Source organism: Artemia franciscana, chromosome 17, assembly GCF_032884065.1.
Source record: "Artemia franciscana chromosome 17, ASM3288406v1, whole genome shotgun sequence".
Classification (NCBI taxonomy): domain Eukaryota; kingdom Metazoa; phylum Arthropoda; class Branchiopoda; order Anostraca; family Artemiidae; genus Artemia; species Artemia franciscana.
The window spans coordinates 6,682,823-6,708,454 of NC_088879.1; the positions used below are offsets into that span (position 1 = coordinate 6,682,823).

The window sequence follows — 25,632 nt, forward strand, 5'->3', positions numbered from 1 at the left end:
TTCCCTAGAAATGGAGCGTACTATGGCCAACAAACCCAATGAGGAGGTTTGGTCAAAACTGAAATGAAAGAAAGAAGGCTGTCTGCTGATACTCTTGGAGCTGGAAACCATCGAGCCTGTGAAAAAGTAGCAGACAGAAGAATGAACCAGGTTTTTCCCTAGAAATGGAGAGTGCTATGACTAACCAACCCGATGAGGAGGCTTGGTCAAACCTGAAATGAAAGAAAGAAGGCTGTCTCCTGATGCTCTTGGAGCTGGAAACCATCGAGCCTGTGAAAAAGTAGCAAACAGAAGAATACACCAGGTTGTTCCCTAGGAATGGAGGGTGCTATGGCCAACAAATCCAATGAGGAGGTTTGGTCACACAGCCAAGATTGGGAGGTATTTAGGACAACTGGCGCTGCCTTTTGTGCCTCAAGGCGTGGGAAGACCTAGGTCTATGTAAATGAGTCAACTGCAAATAATACACTAGGTATCTAGCATCTACAATATCTTGTGTTGTAGATGTCAGGCAAGATATTGTCTAATCTTATATCTTTAAACGATTAACAATTGAGTATGTAAATATGTATGCATATATTTTTTCTCAAAAACAGCTCAATGTTTTTTCTGGAAATTGACGAACTACATTTTCTGGCCTGAAAAAACGATCTAGATAGGTCACGACTTTGGAACAATTAGTGTTCCCCTCCCAACGCCCTTAATATACTTTTCTTACATCTTTCATGAAGTAAAATTAAGAGACCAAAAATGCCAATTAAAAACTGTCAAATGAAGTTTGACATTTGGAGAAAGGGGACTGAATGTCAATAGCATCATTAATATTATTGGAGGTTCAGATCTTATCCGTCAACTAAATTAGGCTGACAGAACAGATCAATTGGACTTGGAAGGTTGAATATTTTATCAATATTTCAACCAGATATTATTTTTTGACTGGAATTTAACTAAAGTGAGTTTATTTTTCCTTTACATAGTTCATAGGCACCAATTCACGAATTGCCAAGGCAAAAAAATTTAAATAAACTGACTGTTAGTACAACTAAATCTAGAAAAATTACACAAAAAAGTTCTTTTTTGTGTGTGTGCAAATCAGGGTATGGGAGCATGCATTTCTGCACAGGGAGCTTTTCGCAGGGGTAGGGTTCGTCAGATACCGTTTTTATATCTGATATCCACTTTATCAAGCGAAGCTTGATCCCCTGGTACTATTTAATTACTATTGCAATTAATTAATTAATAATTAATTAATTAATTAATTAACTATTTAATTATTGACAGCTGGAATTGGGGTTATTCAAACTAAACCTAGATATTTATTCCTTTTTTCAACTGTATCATATCTTACAACAAAATCTTGCCAAACCTAGATGCAAATAACTTACTAGAAATTCTTTTTCATACAAGTCTTCACCTTCAGCAAGCTTACAGTCAAGTGTATGCACATGATTAACAAAGTTCAAGAGTATTGTTTTTAATGGTACTTTGTCAAGGCTTTTTGTCATAACTGCTTCATCTATGGATATACTGCTTGCAAGTGAACACAATATCTGAAAAAAAAAAATATAGTGCAAGCTATTATTCGAAAATTGAATTGTACAATTTTCACATAGTTATTTTTAAATGCAAATCAATATGTGTAGACTTTCTCTGCCATTTTTGCCACAGTACAGCCATACAAGAATCAAATTCTGATACCATTTCTAAGCCCAAATGGGATCCTGATTCAAGACTCTGATTAGATCACTGAGGGAGAGAGCTGGTAGGGAGGGAAGTGAGATATTAGGTCTCTGTACAGTATTGGGAAAGAAAAATTCTAAGAAACCAATAAGATTAGGTCAGCATATAAAATAAAACATGGAAAACATTTTAGAACATCTGTCTTTGGTACCTATGTACAATAAATAATACCTAAAATATTTATGTGGTATAAACAGACATTTACAATCTACATTCTTGAGCTGGAACTAGAATAAAAAAAAATGTAACTGACTCAAAATAGCTAAAGCAAAAAGAAACAAAAATTCGAAAAGACAAAATTTCAGTCTTGTAAATTCTCAGTAGGTAGGAGAGATATTAGGGAGGGAAAACATAAATCAGTTCCCTTCAAATTATAGGGGAAAAAATCCAAAAAAAAACAACAGGATTGGACAAAATAGAGGACAAGAAGGTGACACTTATTTTGGACAATGTATCTTCACTGGCTAATTACATTATATAATGCCTAAAATATTTATGTGGTATCGACAAACATTTACCATCTACAATAATGAGCAGGAACTTGAAAAAAAAATGTAACTGATTCCACATGTCTAAGAAAAAAATGAAGGGGCAACATTTCAGTCTTTTAACTAAGTCTTGTAATAGTTAATATTCCTATTCTTCTTTAGTTTACTCTTTACCTAGTAATATATGATGTGGCTTGGAAACTACAGTAGAAAACCTTTTCTTGGTACAGGCAAAAGAAGAAAAAACAGTTTTTATTAGTTTATTATTTTTATAGGCTAGGGTCCACCCAAGATTATTCAATCACAACACAAAGAAAGAGTGTCTTACTTCCTGCCTCTACAGGTAATTTCAAAATTTGGCAAGTGCCAAAATTCTTAGCAAGTGCTGCTAAGTGTTTTGCATACATTTTTAAAATAAAATTTGTCTTATCTTTATCTCTTATTATGAAGCAGAAAGAAATCACCAAATAAAAAAAAAAGCTTTACATATTTATATCTCGGGAATATATTGGAGGAAAGGTCATTCTAGCCGAGTGGATTGGTGCACTGGATTTAGGATTCTTTGCCCAAGAGGGCAAGGTTTCGCATCCTAGTGTACCCAATTATTTGGTTTGGGATGGGGTCAGTGGTGCAAGTCTGTAAGCTCAGCCAGAGTCAACTCAGGTCTAAATGGGTGCCTGGAGAAGTCTGGAGAAGGTAAACAGGAAGGGTGTTCGAAAGCACAGGATGGTTGGCCCCCAGCCCCCCCATAGCACTTCCTGGCTAAAGGGCCAAGGAACAAAGATCACCACTGCCAGTAGGGACTGTAAAAGTCCGATGTTATATTCTTTTTTTATACTGGAGAAAGTTCTAATAAAGAAAACTCTTATTGACAATTTATATGTGCTTAACAAAATTTTTGAAAGGTAATGCTTTCTTGGATTCTAAAGTTATTTGTTATGTAAAAAAAAAGAATAAAAACCTGGAAAAACAACAGTCATATGACCAGTAGAAAGCAAAAAGAATAGAAATTACATAAATATTTTGCCTGTACATAATGCGACATCTTCAGCATTTAGAAAGAAAGAATCTTAACAATAATAACATTAAAAAAAGGAAGAAATCTAAAGGGAAAAAAGAATGAAAAGATCAAACCAACACATAAAATTACTACTCCATTAACAAATATAGAAGTAGAAAATATTACAGTTGGACAAAGTACTCCTATAGATATACAGGGGCATCCGTGTTTCAGCAAAATTTTGATCTGTTTCATGTTTTTCAGTTTGGTTTTGTGTGAAGTTGATGTTCAGTTTGGTTCAAAGACCAAGTATGTATGTACAACAATTTACTTTGCCACAGTCAGCAAAAAAAAAAGAAAATGTAAATCAATACACAGAATTACTATTCCATGAATCCATGAATCATCTGTGTTTCAACAAAATTTTGATCTGTTTCATGTTTTTCAGTTTGGTATTTGTGTGAAGTTGGTGTTCAGTTTGGTTCAAAGACCAAGTATGTATGTGCAACAATTTACTTTGCCACAGTCAGCAAAACAAAAAAGAAAATGTAAATCAATACACAGAATTACTATTCCATGAATAAGCAATAGAAGTAGAACATATTACTTCTATAGCAATACAGAGAACACTGTATTTCAACAAATTTCTTTTCATTTCATGGTTTTTGGTTTTGTTATGAATTTTTGGTTATTGTTATTGTTTTTGTTTATTGTTATTGTTTTTGTTTATTGTTATTGTTATGTTATTGTTATTGTTTGGTTATTTGTTATAGTTTTTGGTTTTTGGTTTTGTTTCATGTGAAGCTTGGTTTGAAGGCTACATTCAGCTTATTTAGTTTACTTATTTAGTTACTTATCAGTTTACTAGGCTACATTCAGCAATAGACTCAGGATTGATTCCTGCTACTTAATTATTGACGGATATACAGTTTCTGAATCTGTAGACTGAATAATTCGCTGAAATTGACATCTTTCAATATATGAGGTGAAGAACTGAAATGAATTGCACACCAAAATCCTAAGCCATCTAAAATTATGAATATGGGGAATAACAAAAAAAGCAGTTTAAATCACCCATACCTAATGGATCATTAAACGCCAACTATTCATATTTAGCAATATTTAAGGATCTAATTTTTCAAAAGAAGAACACACTTAATTAATACTCTGTGCCAAGCCAACTTTAGATTGTGTAATAATTAAAATTATAATGTTTTTTATATTTATTATACATTATAATTATAATCAAAAACATAATCAAAATATAATCAAATAATAATATTTGATCAATATCAAATAATAATCAAATAATAATAACAATCAATAATCAAATATAATACTGATGAAAAATATAATTATAATCAAAAACATTATAATTATAAAATTATAATTATAATGTGTAAAAAGGATTGTGTAAGTGAATCAACCAGCATATCCAAAGTAATCTGCATCAGAAAACCCAATATAACAGGTAGAGGGTATGTTCAAAAGAACACAAGATATACAAGCACTGAAAATATTTGGAGAAAGCACTCCTCCCTGTCTAACCAGTATATTTTCAAAATCGACTATTTGATTTTAATCTAGCATAAGAATTGATGCACCAAAACTTTAAAACTAGAACAATAGAAAAGTTGACCCAATTTCATATAATGAATAAAGAGTTTGTGAATAAACCACACTGGTAAATGCTTTGGACACATCAATAGTGATATAATTTTATCAAAATCCTTGGGGGGAGGGGCAAACCTAGAGTCAATTTTCCCAAATCAAGTGAAAATGACAGGGAAACTGAAAAATGAGCTAAAAATGGTATAATAAAGGTAAGGGTATGCAAAAGGAAAACTGACCCATTTCTGTGAATGCATGAATTATGCAGGCTTATCTTAGTTTTGACAAGATTTTAAAGAAACTAATTTCAGCTGAGGTGGCAATGTGGGGTCTGGGGGAAGAGTGGTAACTGAGGTTTGGGAGAGGCAGTTGCCTCCCCTCCTCGAAAGAAAATTATGCCCCTGCACATCAAGTGCACATGTATGGAGATTTTGCCCCTTGATACTAGCTTCTCTTAAAAGAACTGAGAGAGTATAATGCACATATTGGGAGTCAATACGTTTTTTAAACCCAAATTCTTATCATCATTATTAACTACATCAATAACATGAGGTAATTAAATATAGGCCTACTCAAATCACTTACTAATATTATAAATGACAGTTATAGGCCTATATGAATCACACAAATTAGGATCTTTACCCTACTTGAAAACTGAAGTTAATGGACCCCAAGAAAACTATCTGGAATAGTTCTTATATTGAATTGCTTTCTAGAGCTTCTTTTGTTTGCAATCATATTTTTATACAAAGTTTATTAATCAAAACATACCCCTTAAACTTAGGAAAACTTTAAAAAAGATCTACAAATTACTTGCTTATCTGTCACAAATTGCTGCAATCTTAAAAGAAGTGAAATAGAAGGATGATTCCACTTTGCAGTAAACTCCCCCTTCCCCACAAAAATTCTATAGCATATTAATAATTATTGTATTTCTAAATTTAGAAGTATTTAAAAAATTCCCCAACCTCTACAGAAAATTCTCCCCAGTATAACTCCTGCCCCTTCCCCACAGCAAATTTCCCTTCATTGGGGAATTACCTGTCAAGCACCATAAGGACATTCAAGGATAGTTGCAAAACACTCCCTTTTCAAGGAAAATCCACCCTTCCCTGTCGAAAAGCTCTCTGTGTATTAATACTGTTAACATTTTTAAGTTTAAGAGTACTGTGTTTAAGAAATCCCCTCCACCCCTGCAGAAAATTCACCCCCAGAAGAAATTTTGTAATTCCAGAAGTACACCAGATGGCAGTACTCATAATTAACCAATCTGATAATTGAATATCCAGAAAATGTGAATTATTTAACTGGAAGTAGCTGCAAATTATTGGTGTTGAGGGTCTCTAATTTCAATCAGTGTAAAAACTACAAAAAGGCTTGGAAGAGGGGGGTGATTTATACCTAACACGTTTACAAAAGTGCACTCAACAACTATTTAATTTCTTGACAATTGGATGAATAGATTACACTTATTACCTTGATTCACAATTTGGAGCAAATATTGGATTTGATTACAGTAAATCAATGCCTGTTTAACTTAAAATTTTGATCTAAATGGTAGACTTTTAACCTAATTCTGAAAGCAAAAACAAAACAAAAATAAGTGAAAATGTGTCACTTTAAGGGCTCAATATATTTAGAAAAAGCATGAAAAAGGCATTGAATGTATCTTCATATCAAACTTATTGAAAAAAAAACTAAGCATTTACCAGTAAAAATATAGTGAAGAAAAAAACACAAAATATTTTCTTTTAATTTTTTTGAATATTATAAAGTGAGAATTTTGTTAGTTTTTTCTTCAGATGAAGCCATAGATAAGAATATTCCTAAATTAAATACCAGTTGTATATTTCACAGTCATCTATTCCACGTCCATGAATTTATTATAATCAATTAAGAATTTATAATTTTTTTAATTCTGCCATTTCCAATGTTGTGAATACATCAATACACAATGTTGTGAATGTATTTAGAAAGAGCATGGAAAAGGCATTGAGTGCATCTACATAGCAAACTAATTGAAAAAACTAAGCATTTACCAGCAAAAATATAGTAAAAAAAAACACAAAATATTTTCTTTGGATTTTTTTGAACATTATAAAGTAAGAATTTTGCTAGTTTTTCCTTCAGAAGAAGCCATAGACAAGAATATTCCTAAATAAAAATACTAGTTCTATATTTCACAGTCATCTATTCCACATCCATGAATATATTATGATCCGTTAACAATTTATCAGTTTTTTAATTGTGCCCTTTTTCATGTTGTGAATACACCAATACACAATGTTTGTGAATATATTTAGAAAGAGCATGAAAAAGACATTGAGTGTCTCTACATAGCAAACTAATGGAAAAAAACAAGGCATTTACCAGCAAAAATATAGTGAGAAAAAAACACAAAATATTTCCTTTGAGATTTTTTGAATATTATAAAGTAGAAATTTTGTTAGTTTTTGCTTCAGAAGAAGCCATAGACAAGAATATTCCTAAATCAAATACTAGTTCTATATTTCACAGTCATCTATTCCACATCTATGAATATATTATGATCAGTTAACAATTTATCAGTTTTTTAATTGTGCCCTTTTTCATGTTGTGAATACACCAATACACAATGTTGTGAATATATTTAAAAAGAGCATGAAAAAGACATTAAGTGTCTCTACATAGCAAACTAATGGAAAAAAAAACAAGGCATTTACCAGCAAAAATATAGTGAAAGAAAAAAACACAAAATATTTCCTTTGAGATTTTTTGAATATTATAAAATAGAAATTTTGTTAGTTTTTGCTTCAGAAGAAGCCATAGACAAGAATGTTCCTAAATCAATACTAGTTCTACATTTACACTCATCTATTCCACATCCATGAATTTGTTATGATCAATTAACAATTTATCAATGTTTTAATTCTGCCCTTTTTAATGTTGTGAATACAAAAATACACAGTGTTGTGAATTTATTTAGAAAGAGCATGAAAAAGACATTGAGTGTATCTACATAGCAAACTAATGGAAAAAACAATGCATTTACCAGCAAAAATATAGTGAAAAAAACACGAAATATTTCTTTTGAACTTTTTTGAATATTATAAAGCAAGGATTTTGTTAGTTTTAGCTTCAGTAGAAGCCATAGACAAAAATATTCCTAAATGAAATACTAGTTCTATATTTACATTAATCTATTCCACATCCGTGAATTTATTATGATCAATTAACAATTTATCAATTTTTTAATTCTTCCATTTTCAATATTGTGAATAAACCAATACCTTGCTTTGCATTGTTTTGTCTTGCGTTCTTCTGAAGTTGCGTCACTGCTCAATTAGTACTAATTTTCTTTGCATTTTGTTAGGTTTTTGAGGTTGCATTGTTTTGGATTCAAGTCTTGAATTTTTTTTCTAGTCCTTTTTTATCAGATAAATGCCAGTTTTGTGAATTTTACCTTTCCTTTTACTTGTTTGGTTCTCTCTTTTAGGTAATCCCTTTTTGATTCTCTCTTTTACGGTTTTCCCTTTTTCTTGCAGCCAATTCAATTAGCTGTGCAGTTTAAAGGGTAACTCATCCCTGTTAAAAATGTATTTTTGCACACCAGTTTGCAAAAATTCAATGAGGAATGAAAGGGAAAATTAGTCTTATACATTGCAGATTATGTGTTGCTTTGTCACACCCTGTGAGGGATTTTATTATCTGGTCTTTATACATCACAACCTAGGGGATTTTTATCTTTGTACCACTAATAAAGTACTTCATCAGAATGTGATTAAGTTTAATTTTGTTTTTCATAAATTAATTGAATACAGTAATTTATTTTGTTTTAATTGGATAGGTTTTCTTTATTATTTATGTGTTGGTAATAAAATTTAATATTATTCCTGTTTTTCAATGTTTAATTTGTTCAATTTTCTTTTTAAAAAGTAGTATTTTTGCAACCCAGTAGCCTATTTTCAATCTTTACATGGTCATTTCAACTTGCATCATGTTTTTTTAGAACATAACCCTGATGCAAAGTAAGGTATTGGTGTGGTTGATTGATGGGATTTCTAAGCACAAATGCAAAAAATTAAATAATTACGAAAAAAAAACTGACAAGAAATGACTAAAATTAGAAATTGCTTTCAAATGATAATATTGAATAATGAAAAAAAACTAAAACAGGCATAATAAAATGAATAATTAAACAGTATTACTAGAAAAAAAATGGTATTGGATTTTATTCTGAAGGGTATGTTATAGTGTTAGTTCTACAAAAAAAAAAAAGCAATGTACAAGTTTAAGAACTCAATTAAATAAAAGAAAAACAAGTTTTTTTTAGCTGCAAGTAAGGAGCAACATTAAAACTTACAACTAACATAAATTACTCCGTATATGAAGAGGTTGTCCCCTCCTCAACGCCCTGCTCTTTATGCTAAAGTTTAACTCTTTCTCACAACTACTTTTTAAACAATAAAAAAGTTTAGCATAAAGAGTGAGGCGTTGAGGACGGCACAACCCCTTTCAAATATGGAATAATTTTTGTTCGTTTTAATGTCACTCCTTACTTGCAGTTGAAAAAACTTTTTTTTTATTTAATTTCTGAATGTTTTTGAATTAATGCATGTTTTGATTTTGGCTCACTGCAAATGAAAAATTAATGCGAAATTTGCATATTTCATTTTTTTTTTGTTTTGGCTAAATGGCATTCTCATAGTTTTTATCGGAAAGTTTTGGCAAGAAAAAGGTGGGGGAGGGGGCCTGGTTGCCCTCCAATTTTTGGTTACTAAAAAAGGCAACTAGAAATTTTATTTTTTATTAATAGAAACGTTTTTATTAGTAATAAATGTACGTAACTTATGAATTGGCTCGAGTAACCAACTTGTATATTTGTGTATTTTTATTAAGTATATGGCTTGCCCCATCGTCAATACCTTGCTCTTTACACTAAAGCTTGAATTTTGTCCCAATTCTTTAAGAATGACCCCTGAATCACAAAGGCCATAGAATAAATAGTTGAAATTACTAAAAAATACTTTAGCGTAAAGAGCAAGGTAGTGAGGAGGAGACGAACCCCCTTATATACGTAATAATTTCTGTTTGTTTTAGGTTTTAATGCTGCTCCTTACTTCCAGCTGGAAAAACTTTTTTCTCATGTTTTCTTTTAAATAATGCTAGAAAATCATGTGGCCCCTTCATGGAAATTCTCTTCCCTCATGATAAATTCCCCCTATGGAAAGATCCTTCCACATAACCCCCTCCCCGACCCCCCTCCTGAACGTGAAAAGTCCCCCTAAAAACGTCAGGACTCTTCCCAATAACCATTACTATATGTAAACAATGGTCAAAGTTTCTAACTTGCAGATCCTTTCCCAGGGACTGCAGGGGATTAAGTCGTCCCAAAAGACATAATTATTAGGTTTTTTGACTATGCTGAACAAAATGACTATCCCAAAATTTTGACCTGGTGGCTTTGGGGAAAAATGAGCATGGGAGGGGGCTTTGATGCCCTCCAATTTTTTTTGGTCACTTAAAAAATGCACTAGAAGTTTTAATTTCTCTTTGAATGAGCCCTTTGGCGATATTTTAGGACAACTTGGTCAATACAATACTCCTGGAAAAAAAACCCAAAAAACACACATCTGTGATCTGTCTTCTGGCAAAAAAAAAAAAAACAACAAAATTATACATTTTTATAGATAGGAGCTTGAAACTTCTACAGTAGGGTTATCAGATATGCTAAACCTGACGGTGTGATTTTCGTTAAGATTCTATGACTTTTAGGGGGTAACTTTTGATGGATAAGACTAAACTTGATGAAACTTATATATTTAAAATCAGCATAAAAATGCAATTTTTGTGATATAACTATTGGTATTAAAATTCCAGTTTTTAGAGTTTTGGTTACTATTGAGCCAGGTTGCTCCTTACTACAGTTCATTACCACAAACTGTTTGAAAAGGACTTTGTGAGGGTAGCTACCAGGAAAGAGTAGTAAAAAGTCATGAAGAGGTACATTCATCTTATAGTTAGTAACTTAATAAAGATATCTGAAAACATACCCAGTTCTGTGATAAATGTTTTGAAAAGGTCTAGGCCCATTTTTGTATTAAGATAGCTTAGTCTAGAATAAACATCAGTAAATATGGAGACATTTCTATTACTGAGCTATGATATGGTGAACATACCCTTTAATGCCTTTTTCTTATGCTCTTTCTGAATATAATAACTGTTTTATTCAAAAATTCTTTTTTAAGCCCTTTATGAACACTTAAAGATGATACCTTTAAAACATTGGTTAAAAACGTATTATTTGATTATACTTCCATTTTGTCAAAGTTATATGAGTCTGTGTGGATAAAAATACACAACCAAACAATCTCAGTGGCGTTGTTTATAGAAGCATCTGTGCTCCTTGTGTTTTGGACTCTGAATCCAGTTTGGCTGCCATGTTATCTCATGTGATATCCATTTTTGCCAGCTATGATCTTGTCCTTTCAGCGGACTTTAACCTTCCTGAAATCCAATAGATCATTGGATCTGTTTTTTTTTGTTATAGAGATTCTCCTTTTTTTTTTGTCTGCCCTCTCTGATAATTCCCACTGTCAAACTATCTCACAACCAAGTCGTTTCAGGGAAGGTCAAGTCTCAAACATTCTTGATCTACTTATTTAAAGTAACCCTAGATATTGATGAGAGTTGGACAAAGGTAAAAACAGAAATTTTGCATGTTGGAAAGTCTTGCACCAGAATTTTTCAGACCAAACAGGCAAACTTTTCTTTTTAACTACTAAAGTAAGCAAGCTAATCAACGGAAAACACCAAGCATGGAACCATTATAGGAAAAATAAGATCATAGAAAATTATCAAGCTTTCAAATCTTTTTGTAGCCTATTCAAACAACACTACCAAAAAATGTCCATGCCCAAGATTACTGCATCCCAAGTCACTAATGTGACCAGATTGCGTCTTACTCGGCCTGATAGAGAATCTTCAACTAGAGTTGCTCTGACTATTGTGAAATTTTTTAGTCAAGATATTGCAAGAGCTGCATATAAAGCCAAAACTTGGTTGGCTTTGAGTGGTATATCTGTAGCAGAATGTCTCACAAGAAGAGGTTGACATATTCTCAACACAGCTAAAGATAAATTTGGCCAGCAAAATGTAAGGTCTGATTGTGGTCAAATATTGGTAAAGCCAAGTGAAGGGATTGAGATAAAAAAAAAAAAATAGTGTCTTCTGGAGTGCCTCTAGTATTTATAGTGTTTTGTTTAATGTTGCATAAATATTTAAGTTATAATTTTCATGTTGCAGGTTTTGTGTGGAAACAGGAAAATTTCGAGAGCAACTAAAGACAGCAAAAGTAATACCCCTTTATAAAGATGGTTGCAAAAAAGAAATTGAAAACTGGAGGCCAATATCTATTCTTCCTTTATTATCAAAGCTACTGGAGAAAGTAGTACATAGTTGGCTTTATACTTTCCTAGAAAATAATGAATTATTAAGTGAAACTCAGTTTGGCTTCTGTAAAGGGAATTCTACAACGCATGCTTTGCAACACTTTGTTGATTTTGTGAATAATGGGTTTGAGAGAGGTGATATACCAATGTTTATTTTTATTGATGCCTGTAAAGCATTTGATGTTGTACATTTTAAGGTGTTGATTAAAAGGTCAGAATCACTAGGTATTTGTGGCATGCTTTGTAACACTTTGTTGATTTTGTGAATAATGTGTTTGAGAGAGGTGATATACCAATGTCTATTTTTCTGATGTCTGTAAAGCATTTGATATTGTAGATTTTAAAGTGATGATTAAAAGGTTGGAATCACTAGGTATTTGTGGAAATTGTTTAGAATGGTTTAAAAGCTACATAACAGGGAGATCGCTTAGAGTTGAAACTAATTTATGTTATGTCTTTGGCATTCTTGGATAGGTGTGGAGTACCTCAAGGGTCAGTGCTCTGTCCATTATTGTATTTAATGTATGTTGATTCCATGCGTTTTACATGTAGGAAGCCTGTATTATATTGTTTGGTTATGACACTACTTTGAATTTATTTGGAAAGTCTATAGACAAGTCTCTACTGGAAAGACTCAAAAGTTTTCATGAATGTAAGCTTTCTATGTGTTAATGTGAATAAGACATTTTTGATGATTTACAGTAGAGTGGGTTCTCCTGTTGATTTCAATGGCCTGGTTACACTGTATTGAAAGCTTGTTCAGCAGGTTGGTAAACTGCATTACCTAGGATTCATAGTGGATTGTCACCTGTCATGAAGAAATCATAGTGAGGCTATTACTGCTAAGATTGTCCATGGTGTAGGCATACTTTGACGTTTTAAACATTTCCTGCCACAGAAGATTCTTCTTACACTTTATTATTCATTAATTTACCCATATATCTGGGTCATATATATTTACCCATATATGTAATATCTGGAGTAGCAAATTTTTTTACTAATTATAAGCAATTGCAAGTTCTTCAGAATAAAGCAATTAGAATTATTTTTAAATATGTTAAAGAGGTCCATGAAACTAGTGCTTGTTATAAATTCTTGAATCTGTTAAATATTGGACAAATTAGAGATTTTCAAGCTTCTATATTTGTGTATCAATATATGAATGATCTAGTTCCAGCAGTTTTTAAAAAGTTTTGTTGTTTGAATAACCAAATGCATGATTATGAAACAGGAAATAGTGATAATATAGCAATTGAGTCAACAGTTACAGTTAGATCAGCATTTACAGTAAGATATATGGGTTCACTTATTTGGAATAAGTTCCCAGTGAGTATTAGGATGGCTGAACATTTTCTTTCATTTCAGAAAAAAATTAAAAGATCATTTGTTAGAAAGTAATTAATTTTATTAGGGAGGAGGGCAGGGAAGGGGTGTGGAGTGTGGTATAGGGGGATTTTTTTGAGGGGGGTGCAAGATTTTTTTTTTGGTTGGTGGGGTGTTGAATAATGTGTTGATTGTTTAAATGAGAGATTTGAAGTTTGAGTTGATTATGGTTATGTTGTGATTTGTAATGGAGTATAAATTATTATTTGTTACTGGAGTGCATCTACAAAACTGTTTTGTGTGTAAAGAAAAATAAATTCATAAATTTGTAATTTGTAAAACCAGCCAAATAAAGGAGTTGAAGAGAACTTTTGACAAAAAATTGGCTGAGGAAGTTAAGGATAACCCTAAAATCTTCTTGCATTAAGCCACTCCAAAATGTAGCAGCAGATGCACAGTCCCAGATATCCTGCACAATAGTCAATCAGTTGCTGATAATAAGCTGAAATTTTCAACCAAGATTTCTCATTTGTTTTTTCCTCCAATTCTAGTATTGTTTCTCACACCTCCTTTACATGATGTATCACATAAGACGGAACCAATTCTGATTACTGATGCATTGGTTCTAAAGGAACTTACATCCCTCAAACTGAATAAATCTGCCAGTCCAGACAGCATTCACCAATGTATCATGTGAATGTTGTACAGTTTTGTGTCAACATCTTTCCCTGCTGTTGAAGTTGTTATTGAATTTTTCCAAACTACCTCCAGATTGGAAAACTTTCCAATTCCAGAATTTGTATGAGGGTATACAGACTGCATACAGTCCTTTCACCCCTTTGACTTCAAGATGGCACTAGCAATCCTTCTTTTTCATCCTCTCTTCTCTTCTGTTTGGTTTGTGGGAAGTGCGAGTACTTGAGCTGACTGTCCCCAGCAGTTTAAGGCCAAGAGGCCGGCTGGTACCAATATGGCTCTTCCTACTCACTCTTGCTCTCTTCTGCACAGTAGATCTTCATTAATAAATTAGCTAGTTTTCCATTGTCTTTTTCATAATTTGGATCATCACCCTATAGATTGGCGAAACAAATAATTGAAGAAAAAACGGGTTTAATTTTTTTATAATAAAGCAGTGACAACAAAATAAAATAAAAACTACACTTTAACTAACAAAAAATAAAATACTCCGAATATTTCGGCCCCACCTCCGGGAGCCTTTCTCAACGGGAAAAAAAAAACCAAAAAAGGAGAAAATTACAACAATTTAAGACTATTTTTAAGACATTATAAAAATACCACGACAACTAAACCAAACTAAAAATATAAACAATCAAATATAAAAGAAACAAGAACTCACATTTTAAAACAAACACTCCCGCACTTGACTGTAACTTTAGAAAAAAACTGCAATAATTGTTTCTATTGGCACTTTCCTCTGCCACAATCGCTGTATAAATGGAGATATTTTAAAACAAACACTCCCGCACTTGACTGTAACTTTAGAAAAAAAACTGCAATAATTGTTTCTATTGGCACTTTCCTCTGCCACAATCGCTGTATAAATGGGGATATTTTAAAACAAACACTCCCGCACTTGACTGTAACTTTAGAAAAAAACTGCAATAATTGTTTCTATTGGCACTTTCCTCTGCCACAATCGCTGTATAAATGGGGATATTTTAAAACAAACACTCCCGCACTTGACTGTAACTTTAGAAAAAAACTGCAATAATTGTTTCTGATTTTATACAGCGATTGTGGCAGAGGAAAGTGCCAATAGAAACAATTATTGCAGTTTTTTTTCTAAAGTTACAGTCAAGTGCGGGAGTGTTTGTTTTAAAATGTGAGTTCTTGTTTCTTTTATATTTGATTGTTTATATTTTTAGTTTGGTTTAGTTGTCGTGGTATTTTTATAATGTCTTAAAAATAGTCTTAAATTGTTGTAATTTTCTCCTTTTTTGTTTTTTTTTTCCCGTTGAGAAAGGCTCCCGGAGGTGGGGCCGAAATATTCGGAGTATTTTTATTTTTTGTTAGTTAAAGTGTAGTTTTTATTTTATTTTGTTGTCACTGCTTTATTATAAAAAAATTAAACCCGTTTTTTCTTCAATTATTTGTTTTGTAAATGGAAAAGCAGTGTGGTCTAAGAAATTATTTACTATAGACCTTTCAGTATTAGGAGGTAGTTGTAAGCTAATGATGGAGTCAAACATTTCTTCAATCTTTAGTTTTTTACAAATTATCTTAATCTTATTAGTTTCGGGTGCAAGTATATGGCAATCAAAAGATATATGTTGGGGAGTTTCCTCTGTTGTTAAACACCACCTGCATAGTGGAGAATGATATAAATTCCATTGAAATCGGACAGAATTCAGAAAAAGATATCCTGATTTCAGTCTATAGTACCACACTGTGTCTCCTCTAGAACAAAATGGGGAATTTCGAAATGGTAGACACTTTATTTGTCCACAGCGTTTCATAATATATTGTAGGTTCCCTAATTTTGATTCTGGTTGGGGGTCAATATTTGCTGCTTCATTTGCTAGCCTATCAGCAGTCGAGTTACGAATCAGTCCTTTATGACTAGGAATATGCTGGAAGCAAACAAAAATACCACATTTATTTAATCTTTGTAGATCATCTCTTATTAATTTTAAATCTGAATCAGCGGCCTCGAAATTTATTTTTCTTATTAATTGAATTACAGAATTACAGAATTTGAATCTGTAAGGGTTAACACATTCTTTGACGAAAGGTTTAGTCCAGCCATAGTTTCAAGTACTTTATGCATAGCAAATGACTCTGCTGACAGAATTGAAGTGTGGGATGGAAGAGTTGCTGATATATTCAAGGAAACATGAGGAACACACACCCCAGCTCCTGCTCTTGATCCTTTTACTGAACCATCTGTGAAGGCTAGAATATGTTCAGGAAAGTGTGAGGATATCTTATTAGCAAAGAGTTGACAGACATATTGATCTGAATAATGTGACTTGTCTTTAGAAACTAACTGAAGATGACATTCAGGAGCCACCATTTCCCATGGTGGAGATTTTGGAAAAGGGTAACTATCTGCCTGCTCATTTTTCCAATTTGGGTTATCTTTTAGATACTGGCTAAAAAAAAAGATACTAGGTGTTGGGGCTTAGCAGGATTTCCAAAAGTGGAGGGAAAAACTGCGTGGATTTTGCCATATGTTTGTATTTTTGTGAAGTGGCAGTTTCTCTGCATAGTAGCCCTGTCTTTCAGAGCAGGTAGTCCAGAAAGTTCTTTGAGCTTAACCACTGCAGTATGTTTGTGGAGCCCCAAAGCAATTCTGATGGCTGAATTTTGGAGTGTCTCAAGGGTATTGAACAAAGTAACCGGAATGTTTGTAAGAAATTGTATGCCATATTCCAATCCGGATCAAATACACATTTTGTAAAAGTCAATAATCAACTTTGGTGAAGATCCCCATTTAGATCCTGAAGTTGTTTGAGGATGGTTAGTCGTTTTGAAATTGTCATTCTTAACATCATTAAATATGGTTGCCATTTTAAACGAGAATCAAGAATCATGTCCAGTAGCCAAACTGATGGCTCATAGACTATCTCACTCTTCTCTATCCTTAAGGGTTTTGGAAGGGTTACTTGTCGTTTATGGAACACAATTGCTTTTGTTTTTGGTATAGAAATGGGCAGTCCAAAAGCTTTAGAAAACAGGCACACATCATATATGTCTTCCTGAAAGATGTTTTGGAGTAAAGTTATGTTCTTATGTCTGTTCCACACAAGAAGATTGCAGCAAATTCTCCATGTTTTGACTAGCTTCTAAGTTTTAGTTCAGAAATATATAATGTAAATAAAAGAGGGCTTATGACAGTTCCTTGTGGGAGACCATCTTCAACTTGCTTTCTTACAGACAGTATTTCATTAATCTGTACTTGAAAGGAACAATCACATGATAAATCCCTTAAAATTGAGATCACCAGAGGTGGAAAATTTTTATTATGCATAATTTCTTGTAACTTTTTGCGTTTTACATTCCCATATGCATCTGTCCAATCAAACAATACAGCAATACCAACTTCGCCCTCCTGTAAAGCATTTGTTTCTATTCTGGTTATGTTGTCCATTGCACTATGACTCTTTCTAAAACCTGTCTGAGATTGTGGTATTATTTGATTTACCTCTGCAAACCATTCTAATCGCCTTAAAATCATTTGCTAAAAATATTTTACCCATTGTGGGGAGAACTGGTATTGGTCTGTAAGATACAGGATCTTCTGGTGGTTTTCCAGGTTTGAGGATTGGCTAAATAAGTGCAATTTTCCAGGGGATAGGACATTTCCCTTCTCTCCATGTGTTGTTACATACTTCCAGGAGTTCAGCTCAAAAAATGTCAGGTGTTTCAATCAACCATTTGATGTGTATCTCATCATATCCTGGGGCTGAATTTAAGTTGCATCTTTCAATAGCTGTCTGAAACTCAGATAACGAAAAAAGTAACATTAACGACTTCTTGTGTTGTGCTACAGAAGGGAGGACAAATACAGGTGGATTGGGCAAAACAGTGTCCAGAAGTTTTTTCATGAATGTGTTGGCAAAAATATCAGCTTTTAGAAAATCAGAAGCTATTAGTTGACCCTGGTGTTTCATTTCATATTTGTGATCATCAACTGTCATTCTCTTGCCATTCATCTTGCTTACGTATTGGTGAATCTTAGATACTGCAGTTTGATGACCTATGTTATTCATAAATTTTTCCCATGCCTCTCTTTCGGCCTGTAAACATTTTTTTTTTACTTTTGCTGAGCTATGTTTATATTCAATTGCAGCACTCATTGATGGATGTCTTTGAAATGCCTTTTTTGCTACGTTCTTAGCTTCCACTGCAGTAGAGCATAGTTCATTCCACCAATTTTTAATTCTCTTATTGCCAGTTGGAGCCCAAGTGTTGGGGCTTGTCTTGGGAATTGCTTTGTGAGCAGCATCCATCATAATTATGTTAAGTATTTTTACTTTATCATCAATTTGGGAAAAATCTTCAAGTAAATTATAATTGGCTTCTTGCAGTCTGAACATTGGCCAATCACCTTTCTTGTTGATAAACTTCCTTTTTCCAGGTTTAGTTTGGTGAGACATATTAGAGATTGTAGTCTTAATAGCGCAGTGGTCACTTTGTAGATCTGTTACTCTACTTATTGAAACCTGGCCAACAGCAGCAGCAGGACCTAGTGGAACATCAATGGTTGAAAATTTCTCATTTTTTATATTATAATATGTTGGCAAATTATATGGTGTTGGAACTGCTATATGATTATTTTCTAACAGTAATCTTTCAACATTTTTCCCAGCTCGGTTTGATTGTTCAATATCTTCCCAATGAGGGCTATGAGCATTTAGGTCACCAAAAATAAAGGAGTTGTGACCCTCTGCTTCTGATGATAAAACATTATGTATATCAGTATCCCCCTTTGGGTTTAAACGGCTTATGGGTTTATAGTTTATGGCAGCAACTCTGCCATTGTTAAATATTTTGAAGCAAATAATATTTGTTCACAACATGGCTTTTGTTTGGGAAGATCTGTTGACACAAATCTCATTTAGTTGTATGATCACATGACCAAATTGCTTGATATTGGGGTGCCTGCTGACATGATTCTACTTGACTTTACTAAAGCTTTTGACAAAGTGTGTCACAAGCAACTTGTAATTAAATTAAATGCAGTCAAGCTTGAAAAGAAATTTCTGCTCTGGATCCTTGATTTTCTTTATTTGAAATCTCAATGTGTGTAGTTATTTGATGATGCTGGTAATCATATTCTTTTTTTATCTATGCATGTTCTGAGTGGAGTTCCTCAGGGTAGTGTTTTGGGTACTATGCTATTTAATATCTTCATCAATGATACCTCTTACATCATCAGCAGTAAATAAACTTTTTATGCAGACAACCTAAAGCTACTTGGACCAGCTTTGTCCTCTGAAGACCACACCATGTTATAAAATAATCTTCAAGAGCTGGATCAATGGGCTGAGGCCTAGCTTCTTGAATTCAATATTCCCATGACCCATATCATTCACTTTGGCAAACAGAATCCTTGCCACTCTTTATTTTTTCTTAAGCCACCCAATACTTAGAGGTCTGCTGCTGGGGCTAGTTCAAACATGGGACTGATTAAGTGTAACATTTCCACTTGTTCCCCTAAAGTTAACAGTCTTCTATATAAGGAACTTGGTACACCTTAAGCTTGAAGTTGGAATGTCTCTTGCCTCCCCTTATTTTAAAAAAGACATAAAAGTTCTTGAAAATGTACTACAAAAGTGATATATGTGCATGCAGGAGCTTCCCTACCCTGTAAGACTATCAAAGTAGAATCTCCCTATACTTGTTTACAGGAGAAAAATAGGGGATGCCATTTTAGCCTATAAGTTATTGATGGCTAATACTCTCCTAGCATTATTTCCTAATGTTGATACTAGCTCAAGAACTAGAGGTCATCACCTGAAACTTGTCAAACAGTCTACGATATCTAGAGTCCACACTCAATTCTTTTCATCACACATTGTCAACAGTTGGAATAAAATATCTAATGAAACAGTTACTGCTGGATCTGTTAATATTTTCAAAAGATGGCTAGATGCTGATTGGTCCTCCAGAGAGTGTAAACTCAATTGGAATGCTACTGAACATGGAACAGCCCATGTTCACTAATGAACTTTGTATACAAATCAGGTCATCATTATGGAGCTCTACAAGGAGAATAACTTAAAGGCATTGATTCATAATAATCCAATTGAAAAAACAATTTATAAATCTTTTGAAGGTTGTCATGCTTACTTTAAGCTGTTATTGTTCAATTAAGATCTACATTTTACCATATGTCACTCATTTTTTAACCCATGTACCTGTAAATTGAATAAGCTGTGATGAAATCTAGAAACAGAAAACACATGAAAAATATATAGTTTTGGCTATAGACTAAATTTGCGCATTATGGAGGGGGTAACATGTGGAGATGTAGTTGAAAAGTGTTAACAACAACTATTCTGTATAATATGAAGTGACAGTTGTTGTTTTTTGCCCTTTTCTATAGCCTACAATAAGAGAAAAGGTATAATTTTTAAGGAGTTGAAATTGAATTTCTAAGTAAACCAATTATTAAATTCAGAAAGAGTAAACAAAAGGCATCAAGTGGTATTTTCACCTAATTTATAGCTTAAAAATAGAAATGCCTATATTTACCAAGCACCTTTATAACCAATCTTTCTATTTTTTATTGACAGGGGTTATAAAATCCTTTTCTAAATTTGTGAAAATAGTAAAATTCTAGATTAGCTACTTTCTGCTATATTGGAAAGGGGTTAGGCTAGGAAAATAAAAATTTCAGGGGCGTGTCTAAAGACTATTGTATGTCCAGGGAAGGATTTTGAAGTATCTACCACTACTCCTTCTCTCTCTGGAGGGCGCTGACCTTTGATGACATGTGTGCCCACAAGGGGGGGGGGGCTCTAGCCCATAATGTAAATGTATGATCATTACACTACAAAAGGACACATGTTAAGAAAACAATTCTTGCTTCATAATATGTAAAATAAACCTAGTTGACATGTTTTGTAGTGGGAGAACCTTTATCATGACTCCTTTGACTGTTGTACATTTTTTTTTCTAACAAAACAGTGAAAAATACACATAGATGTGACAGCACTTATCTGTTTCAAATAGTATATATATGAAAATAAAAAACCTTCACTCCTATCAGCCAAAAACATATTAATAGGCAAATATTCATAAATTAGGTTGGGTTAGATTATCTAGATAGCTCATGGCTGTTTGTTTTGTAAACAATTTCCAAGACCTGGAGAATATACATAAATATTGAAAAATGTGAATACAGTAAAAGAAGTGAAAATAATGGTTCTTCTGCTGGAGAATATGTTAACTAGGCTGATTTTTCATGTTATGAAGCAAGAATTGTTTGTGCCCCCCCCCCCAGCTGAATGAACTGCCTTTTATTTTTATATTCTTGGTTTGAGATTTCTATTATACAGCATTGGAAGTGCTGATTAGATCAGGCAACCCCCTCCCCCTAAAATTCAGCTTATGGGTGCCTAACCTAACCTAACCTGTGCTTGATGACCTTTATTGGGGAAAAAACATTCATATGGCTTAAAATTATATTTAAATAACAGAAAGGTAAAATTCTAGTTTTGTGACATTTGGCTATCTCAGAAAGGAGTTGGGTTAGGAAAATGAAACTTTCAGGGATAGGTCTAGAGGCTAAAGTATATCACAGGAAGGTATTTTGGAGTACCTACCTAAACTCTCTCTCCCTCTAGAGGGTCCTGGCCTTTGATGACCTTTAAAAATGTGTTTTATAAAAATGACACCTTGCAAAATAGAGCTTCTGCTTGAATGAAGTACAACAAAATTGTTTTCAGCTTCAAAACTTTGCTCAATCCCAATTTATAAGGTTTTAAAGATATGCAAATACATTTCCTAAATTTTGAAAAAAAACATTGATATGGCTCAAAATTCTACTCAAATAACAGGAATTGCATTTTCAGAACTAAAGGCAGAGAAAAAGCAACTGGTAACTGAAAATTAAGGTAAAACATTGTTTTGGCAAAATTTCAATAGCTATAGATCTGTCATTTAGGGGAATTTCAGGGCCCTCTAGAGGGAGAAGGAGTGGAGGTGAGTACTTTGAAATACCTTCCCAGGATATACTTTAGCATGCAGACCCATACCCAAAAGTTTCATTTCCCAAACCTAACCCCTTTCCAAGATGGCCAAGTCACTAAACTAGAATTTTACCAACAGAAATTGTATTTTCAGATTTAAAACTAGAGGGTAAAATTCTAGTTAATTGACTTCTTGCTATCTCAGTAAGGGTTTAGGTTAGGAAAATGAAACTTTCAGGAATGAATCTACAGACTAAAGTATGTCCCAGGAAGGTATTTTGAAGCAACTACCTCCTCTCCTTCTCCATCTAGAGGGCCCTGACCTTTGATGACCTTTAAAAATATGTGTGTTACAAAAGTGAAACCTTGCAAAATAGATCTTCTGCTTAATTGAAGTACAACAAAATTGTTTTCAGCTTTGTAACTTTGCTCAATTCCATTTTATAAGGTTTTAAAGATATATAAATACATTTCCTAAATTAAAAAAAAAAACAACATTGATATGGCTCAAAATTCTACTCAAATAACAGGAATTGCATTTTCAGAACTAAAGGCAGAGAAAAAGCAACTAGTAACTGGAAATTAAGGTAAAATGTTGTTTTGTCAAAATTTCAATAGGTATAGACCTGTCATGTAGACAAATTTCAGGGCCCTCTAGAGGGAGAAGGAGTGGAGGTGGGTGCTTTAAAATACCTTCCCAGGACAGACTTTAGCCTGTAGACCCATCCATGAAAGTTTCATTTTCCTAACCTTAACCCTTTCCAAGATAGCAAGAAGTCAATTAACTAGAATTTTACCAACTAGAGAAAAGAAACTGGTAACAGAAAATTAAGGTAAAATGCCATTATGTCAAAACTTCAATAGGTAGGCCTAGTGACCTGTCAATTAGGCAAATTCCTAAGACTTAGATATCAGAAGAATGCTAAAATAAAAGCTTGGAAATACTTCCCCAAAGTATGCCATGTTTCTGGCCCTAGATTCATTGCAAAGAGTTTCATTTTTCCTAACCTTACTCCTTTCCAAGATAGCATAAAATAACTAAACTAGAATTTTAAATTGAAAATTGATATAACTAGCTAATTTTTAGATAGCCTATAGAACAAACTACAGGTGCCATAATAGCTTGGTAATTTTGTGACAGGGGCTTTTAAAGAAAGTCAATGACAAAGATATTCCTTTGGGCATTATAGCCTCTAAGGATCTTCTAATGGAACATTAATGTAGGTAATCTTGCATCTAGGAAACATCACTGATGACAGTGAGATAACATAAGCCTTGAAAAAGCTGGGTTTTAATATAAAACCCTAAGTCTGCAGACCTACAAAGCAAACAGCCATAATGTGTCACAAAAAGAGCTCAAAATCTACTGAAAATTAAGAAAAGTAGTGTAAGTCAATACCTAATTCTCAATTTAAAGCATCCTAATTTAAAGTTATAAATAAACAAATTTGTCAGAATAAATCTTTTCTTCTTAATGCAGTATAGTCACGTAATACTACGATTTCCCCAATACAAGGACCAGGGCTTTTGAGAACAAAAAGCCAAATTACCAATCACAACCATCACCAGGTGCAATTTTAAATTTTTTTTTCAATTCTTCTCATTAAAAATTCCCATTTTTCTTCCTTCCACAAAAAGTTCAATATTTGGTCTTCTTATTTAAAGTTTTAGATATATTTTAGCTCTTGAAACGACACAGCATTCGCACAGGACTCTGACTGCTAATAATTCTTATGGGCTAGATCTGTTTTTGCGGGCGTTTTGGGCTGAAAAATCTCTCGTGAATTTCTAGTGAGTCATATAGTTTAGCTAAGCTGAAAGTGAGGATTCTTGGTCCTACCCTGTTTTTAATGTACATCTACGATTTATTTAAAGTGGTAATGAACGCGATTCCTTCTGCGTGTTGTGCTCTATGTCACGAACAGGAAAACACGGTGGAATCTTTTGATATTATGCCATCCTCTCATGAAGATTTAGTTACCTTCGCTGACGACAGCAATATCTTATGCGCTGAAGACACGGAACAAACTTTTGAGGTTAAACTTCACATGCTTATGCAGCGGTATTACCATTGGTTTGATACTAACCGACTTGCCTTAAATATCGCTAAATCACACTTTCCAATATTTTCTAGAACTGGCAAGGTATGCCTGTCATTATCAACTATATCTGCCTCGAAAGGACCTTTGTCTCGACCTAACGTAAAATACGTGCATTTCCTTGGAATTTTGTTGAATGAGAATCTTTTTTTAGAAACCACATCAAGATGGTCCAAGCAAAAATATCACGTAATCTTAGGACTATTCGGAAACTTAAACACATTTTTCGTGGATTTATTCTTTGGAACCTGTTTTTCACTCATTCAGCCATATTTAACTTCCTGCAACTCGATTTGGATGTCTACTTTCGAGTTTCTGCTCCATCCGATTAAAGTAATTCATCAAAAGGCTCGCCAGTTAGATAACGAATTTAATAAAGGACATGCTCTTCAATGATTTTCAAGTATCTTCATGGTGAACTGCCTCGCTGTTTCAATTCTATCTTTCCCGATTTAGTTAATTCAAGGAGCTTTCATAATCTACGCAATAAAGACCCTTCACTGTTACCTCAAACTAGGACTGTCAGATCAGATTTTAGTCTCTGAATAGCATGTAGTAAAGTATGGAACAGTCTCTCTGATAATGTCCGTAGCATTCACTCGTTTGGTGCCTTTAAAACCCAACTAAAAATATTTTTGGTTAATAAATATAATGGGGAATAAATTTGAGAAAAAAAATTATTTTTGAATTGGTTTGAATTAATATTGTTATATGTTTAATAATAATATGAATAATGAGGGTAGGGCGACATCCCTTGATGTTAGACTTGAGCACGTTTATTTATTTATTTTTAATTGTTGTGATTTAGTGACGGCGGGAGATGCTGTGGACTCGGATTTGAATTTCGAGGACGAAGTGGTAAGTAAAAATAACACAAAATTGTTTAATTGGATTTCTTGTTTTTTTTAAAGAAGTGACTCTTTATTTGGTATTTATTTTTGTTTTAACCCCTATGCAACGGGCCATGGAGCCTTGTAGGGGTAGAGAGTTATTGTTTTCGATTTATTTTCATATTAATAAACTGAACTGAACTGAATTGAACTGAGCTGAAACGGCGGGAAAACGGTTTATATTTGAGTTTTCGAAAGAAAAAAAGATTTAAACTGTTATAAATAATTGGTTTTGGAATAACTTATTTATAAACTAGTGATATGTTTTTAACCACTTTTCAATAACTCAATTAGCGTTAATAAGTTCTATCTGTAGTTACAAAAATGAAATACCTATTGGGCTTCTATAAGGGCTCAAGATGCAATTAGCCCCAGAAGCGACTCTTGAATT

At 33.2% G+C, this 25,632-nt stretch overlaps 1 protein-coding gene across 1 annotated transcript in view; it reads right to left on the reverse strand.

Moving 5' to 3' along the window:
* The window catches only part of LOC136037754 (uncharacterized), a 95,225-nt gene extending 71,492 nt beyond the window's left edge, over positions 1 to 23,733 (reverse strand). The window contains exons 1-2 of the mRNA XM_065720552.1: positions 23,652 to 23,733; positions 1,386 to 1,550 (exon numbers count right to left, since the gene is read on the reverse strand). Of these exons, the coding sequence (XP_065576624.1) occupies positions 1,386 to 1,505 (120 nt within the window). The 5' untranslated portion in view covers positions 1,506 to 1,550; positions 23,652 to 23,733. The remainder of the gene's footprint in view (positions 1 to 1,385; positions 1,551 to 23,651) is intronic.
* Between the last annotated feature and the right edge of the window lie 1,899 nt (positions 23,734 to 25,632).